Below are 6,437 nucleotides of genomic sequence, written 5' to 3'. Positions count from 1 at the left end.
AAAATGTAAAAAAATGTTTAAAATTGTGTTCCGTTTCGTCCGACTCCATTTGAATAAAACCTTGTATTTCCTCCCCTCAGATCCGGATCCTGCCTCTTCACGGTCTGGCCTCAGAGTGGCGCCCCCACCTGGCGGGAGAGGAGGATTACAACGCTATAGATCCAGGATACATCTCCTCCAGAACGGCCCCCCGCTGGCCCTCCTCTCGCCTCTCTGAGATCCAGACCCGGATCAGAGCCCAGCTCCCAGAACCCAACGCCCCCCAGAACCTCTCCTTCCTGGGGGTCGACCCGGCGGACCCCGGCCTGTTTCCTCGCATCATTCGGGGGGAGGAGGAACAATGGAGGGTCTGGGAGGACCAGAGTCACGTGGCCTTCCTCACGCCCTTCCCAAACTCCCCCGGGTTCACGGTTCTGGTGCCGCGCCGACCTCTGACCTCCGATATCTTCAGGTTAGAGAAGCAGGACTACGAGGGGCTGGTTCTGGCAGCACTGAAGGTGGGAGAGCATCAAACCTTCCTGGTTTTCTTTAATAGAAATGTTATTTTTAAAGAAAGATTTTGTAGATATAGGATAGAATATATTACACATTTTAACTGTAAAAGTTATTCCTCTTTCCGGGTTAATCCTGTAGTTTATTTGTACTTAACTACATCCCCCATGAGTCTCAGACATAGATGTGCTCTCAAAGCATCATGGGAGATGTAGTTGTTATTGTTTAAATGTATCCTTGTGAGAATAAAGAATGCTAAATGTGATTGATCATAAAGAAATTCCTGATTTTCTTTAATAAAATGTTATTTTAAAGAAAGACGTCGTAGATATAGAATATATTACACATTTTAACTGTAAAAGTTATTCCTCTTCCAGGTGGCGAGGCTCCTGGAGGCGGGGCTTGGAGCGTCGGGGGTGGGGCTTATTTTTGAGGGTTTTGAAATCGACTACGCTCACGCTAAGTTGATACCGCTGTTAGCTTCGGAGGAGGAAGAGGATGCTAAGCTAACAGCCCCTCCCCAGTTTCACCCCACCTACCCTGGGTACGTTTCCTCAAAAGACGGACCTGAAGCCAGTGAGGAGGATCTGAAGGAACTGCACAGGAAAATCACTCAGAGTTAATATCTGTAGTTTATTTCTACTTAACTACATCTCCCATGAGTCTCAGGCATAGACGTGCTCTCAAAGCATCATGGGAGATGTAGTTGTTATTTCTTAAATGTATCCTTGTGAGAATAAAAAATGCTAAATGTGATTTTTTTTATCTTTTAAAAAAATGTTGAAACTGTTATTTTAAAGAAAGATTTTGTGGAAAATGTTGTAATTATTGTGTTGCATTATTTCCATACTTCTCTTTTTTACTTTCTTTACTTTTTGCTTAAGGACAATAAAAGCCATGATGTCCAAATCTTTCAGAGCGTCTGTTATTCAGTGTTTTTCTCATGTTCAAATTCAGAAACATTTATATGTCGGGCAACAAATAGCGTTACACAAAAGACAATATATTACACATTTTAACTGTAGAAGTTATTCCTCTTTCTTCTGTGTAAACACCTTCAACATGTAAGGGATTTAATTTCCTGCTCCACATCATTTTTAAGACTTTGAATAAGATGTGCTTTGATAAAATCCAAATGTAATAAAATGACTGCATATGTTTCTTTATTGCTTACACTGTGTTACGTATCTTATTTAACCACTTACATAAACTTTGTGCCCTCTCATTAACCGCTCTGTTGCTAATTGGTCCCACGGTGTGTTCCTAATAATAGAGTTTCATTAATGAGCCACTAATTGCTCTCTGAAAAGCAGAATAAAGTCAAGGTGTTAACGAGACGTTGCTACCGCCTGGAGGAACAACTCAACTCTCAAAGTAACAACACAAACTGATTTAATTACTACAGTTTTATATTTGAAGTACCCGCTTTTCTGTAAGTAGCAGCATCATCTGCATCATAGTTCTTATACTGGAATATACTGAAGCATGTGTTTGTTAAAAGAAAGAGTTAAGTGTAAATGTGTAATTCTGAATGTTTCCACAAAAAAATGCAGTCACAAAGAAACAGTTTGTAAAGATGTTTTTGTACATTTTAAAACTGGTTTGCAAATTGTAGTAATAATACCCACAATGTGTATATTTATATATATAGTAGTATTGTCTTTAGTATTGCAACTTATGCTTTAGTAATATCTGAGGTCGGTTTGTTCAGTTAACGCTCGTTGAGTAGCTGTTATATTCAGTGGCGACTCGTCATTAGGGGCAGGCGGCACAGCCCCACCTAGTGTCAGCAGAAAGTAATGAAAATAATAATTCCAAAAATATGAAAAAAATATATATGTTAAAATATATTTAAAGATCATGTTTAGTCGTCTGATTCGTCTGTACATTGCTGTTTTAGTCTGCGTTCTTCTAATTAGTGTCTACAGTGTGCCTATTGAGCCGCGTTGAGCGATGTGGGGCAATTCCCGATCATGCCCCTCCCTCTCACTGTCTTAGTGAGTGGGTTCTGTAAAAACTATACTGCGCATGCTCAGAGTATTTTTCTATTCAATGTGTGCGGCAAAACAATAATCACCATAGGGGCACTGTGCTGCCATACCTACCAAACGTCATCTCATAATTCAGAGAGCTGATTGGCTGTAAGTATGTGTGCCGCAAAAAGTGTAGAGGAGACAAGAGAGAGCAGCGTACAGCGATTACAATCAGTAAGACGGAAAGAAAATGATTGAAGTTGAACGTCTACTTCAGATTTGGTCAGTTCATTTTATGGCGTATCTTGTGTTGATCTTCTGTGTTTTGCCTCTAGGCTATTGCTCTGCTGGATCCATTGATATTGTGACCTCGGTGATGAGTGTCTGTGTTTTCCTTATCCCTCCCCCCTCTCTCTATCGGAACCATGGATAGCCTACAGCTGTTTGTTTACGTGTTTAAAAAAGCACCAGAAGCTTTTATATACACATCTAAGTTGTTCGTGCCCAACCACTTTTGTACATATACAGACGCCACTGTTTACGGGCCTGGTCCAGGGGTCTGCAACCTTTTTGACCAAAAGAGCCATTTTCCCCCTTTTCCACCAATTGTTTTTGTCTGGAGCCACAAAACATATTTGATAGCTTGATAGCTTATAAAGTTGTATATATTGTTACATCAAAGACAACAACTACAGTTTGCTTGCATTTATTATTTCTTACATTATAGAAAACTGTTTTCCTCGAATAATAAACAAAGAATTAAAAAAAATACACAGGCCTACTTTAAAATAAATCAATACAGCACTTGGGGAGTCCTCTGCACATTTTAAGACAATTAATATAATTAAAATGGGCCCACTTTGAAATAAATAAAACATATAGCTGCACCCTAAAAGAGTTAACTGATTGAATGATGACTGAAGATCGTCAGCTGTCTTCCTCTTCCGTGTTTTCCCTCGATACGTAAATACTTTTATTTTCTTTAATGTATCCATAGTTTGCTCATCGAGCCGGGGGTCAGGTTTTCCGCTGCACGAAAAGGCCGTAGCAGGATGTGACGCATATTTTAAATGAACTAATTAAAACCGTTTTTTCACAATATCACCTCAAAATACAAGATACGAAACATTTTCAACCGGGCAACAACATTTAAATAGTCCTACAAATATTTTAATTTTATTTCCTTCTTATGTTTGTCTAAGCTCAAGGGAGCCAGAGCAGAGGGCTTAAAGAGCCGCGGGTTGCCGACCCCTGACCTAGTTATTAAAGATTCTTGGTTTATTATAAATGTTTGTGTGAATAAAGAAACACAAAGAGTGCTGTTGTCTTACTGCTCGTCTCTAACGATCACCACTGACTGAAACACGAGACAATGAAACCATCCTTGTAGCCACAGACTGAAAAACTCTCATACACGATGTAAAACATTTAAAACACAACCAAATAGAAAACAGCAATTTAGAAAACACAGACTGATGCGTCTTAGACGAGATTTAAATGTAAACAAAAACATCTCTGTGTGTTTCATATTATTTTATTTAAGAGAAAAGGAACGTCTGCAAACAGAAACCTCTCTCTTCGTCTCGATCACACCTTCCCTTCCTCCTCCTTCTTCCTCCGGTGTAAGCAGCGTCCGCAGCAGCGTGCGTCCCCCCGGTCCATCTTGGTGATGTAGAGGAGCGGTTCGATGCTGCAGCTCAGGTCCATGATGGAGAACACGCTGATGCTGATCTGGCACCTGAGTTAGTGAGACGACCAGAGAGCTTTCATTACTACAGTTTATATCTCAAGTAGGCAAGGCAAGTTTATTTATACATCACCTTTCAACACAAGGTGGCCATACAAACATGAAAAGAAATGAAAGACATTAAGAGCATTAAGAGACATATTATGAAATGGCATTTAAAAATACTCAACATAACACAGCAAAGATAATAACACATGAATAACAAAGATACATGAAAAGTCACAGAGCAGTGTGAGATACACACATCTGAAATGTTTAGCTCTCAATCGTTGCTCACTTTTTAGCAGAAATAGTTTTCCTTGACCTCACTTTCTTTCTACTTTCTTTTTCAACTTGTCCTTTAAGTGTTTCATGCTAAACGAACCCATACTGTAATGGTATGTCCACACGGCAGCGTGCGTTGAAGCTTGCCGGTGGGCGTGTCTGGTGCGCGACCAACAACCAATCACATGAATCTCCCGCCCCGGACACACAAGCACGTGGTTTCATTGGCTAGAGCTTGTACTTACTAGCATATGATTTGATTGAAAAGTTGAAAAGTTGAACTCTTCTCAACTTTCAGCGCGAGCAACGGAGGCAAAGCGACGGAACCACAATGCAGTTTGGCAAAGCGTGACGTCACCCCATTCAAAGTGGACGGGAAGCGTCTCCGTTGAAGCACGCAACGCTGCCGTAAGTAGCAGCATCATCTTCGTCATATTTCTCATTCAGGTTTCTGATTTATTAGAGTTATTTGCTGTTGACGTATTTTATACGCCCAGTTATTAAAGATTCTTGGTTTATGATTCAGTCTTCGGTAAATAAAGACGAATATAGTTTAAAGAGAGAAAAGGATCGTCTGCATACAGAAACCTCTCTTTCCTGCTCGATCACACCTGGCCATCTTCTCTTTTATGGGCCTAGTTTTGAAAGACTCTTGGTTTATTATTAATCTTTGGGTAACTAAAGAAACATTAAATAAACCAAGAGTCCGGTTGTCTTACTGCTCGTCCCTAACAATCACCACTGAATATCTCCATGTTGTTTGGTGGATTAAAGTAAACAAAAACATGTGTGTTGAATATCCGGCACCTGAACGCCACGAAGCTGTAGTAGGACACGAAGGGCATGAGAGCGACGGGCGGCAGGTAGTTGGAGACGATGATGGCGAGGATGATGAGCACCATCTTGAAGGCCTTCCTCTTCACCGGGTGCATCTCCTCCTTCCCGGCCACGCAGCGCCGCAGAGCCCAGATCACGGAGAGGTTGCAGAACACCATGAGGGCGAAGGAGAAGAGGATGAGTCCGCTGAAGAGCTCGTTCACGCTCATGACCCCCAGGATGCTCTTGGTGAGGGCGTAGGCGAGGATCAGACCCCAAACCACCGCCGAAATCCCAAAACGGATCTTATTGTCCCGGTTTCCAGTGAAGAGGATGGGATGGACCACGGCCATGTAGCGGTCCATGCAGATACACACCTGCAACAGCATGGAGACAATATGTATTAGAGGAGTGGCTCAAGTAGTCAAAACAAGTAGTGGAGTAAATGATACCAGAAAAATGTACCCAAGCACAGTAACAAAGTATTTTTACTCCACTACTTCCTTCTTCTGTGCATTCCCAACGTTTGTTAAAGGAAATTATATAATCTAGCTCTTCAAATGACCTCAAAAGTGTTTTTTGCATTTAGAAAATAAATATCCAGGCTCAAATGTTGTAATGCTCTACATCAGGGGTGTCAAACTCAATTTCATCACGGGCCACATCAGCAATACGGTTGCACTCAAAGGGCCAGTTGTAACTTTAAGACTATATAAAAATACATATACAAATATTTAATATATATAAAATAATGTATTATATTACAATATTGCCTCTGCATTGGATTATTATGGGATAGAGTAATAACTTCATCATTAACTACGTCTGAAAGCAGAAGTCTAGGGAAATAATTGCAAGTCTCTTCAGTGAGAATGTCACAAAATAATTTAAAAAGAAAAGCCACATTCTGGAGAAAAAGTTAAAAAAAAAAAAAAATGACATTTAAAAAAAAGTCAAATTCTGAGAAAAAAAGTCATATTTGAGATGCATTGTGGGACATGTAGTTTATGGACAACGTGCTTCTGTAAATCGGCCTGTAACCGTATAATAAACATATTATATTCTTTGCAAGCTCTTGTGGGGCCGCATGAAACGAAGCCACGGGCCGGATTTGGCCCCCGGGCTTGAGTTTGACACCCCTGATG

The 6,437-nt window shown here is 40.6% G+C and overlaps 1 protein-coding gene across 1 annotated transcript; it reads right to left on the bottom strand.

Annotated features, from left to right (window-relative positions):
• Positions 1 to 3,956: 3,956 nt before the first annotated feature.
• LOC104958077 (hydroxycarboxylic acid receptor 2-like) lies at positions 3,957 to 5,681 on the bottom strand. Its single transcript, XM_010785787.1, has 2 exons — positions 5,284 to 5,681; positions 3,957 to 4,203 (listed from the first exon to the last, which is right to left on the bottom strand). Exons 1-2 carry the CDS (start codon positions 5,679 to 5,681, stop codon positions 4,053 to 4,055), a joined length of 549 nt encoding a protein of 182 aa, XP_010784089.1. The 3' UTR covers positions 3,957 to 4,052.
• Between the last annotated feature and the right edge of the window lie 756 nt (positions 5,682 to 6,437).

Source organism: Notothenia coriiceps, unplaced genomic scaffold (assembly GCF_000735185.1).
Source record: "Notothenia coriiceps isolate Sejong01 unplaced genomic scaffold, NC01 NC01_scaffold00028230, whole genome shotgun sequence".
NCBI lineage: Eukaryota > Metazoa > Chordata > Actinopteri > Perciformes > Nototheniidae > Notothenia > Notothenia coriiceps.
Note: the sequence above shows the minus strand (reverse complement) of the source record. Positions and strands in the feature narration are given on the sequence as shown.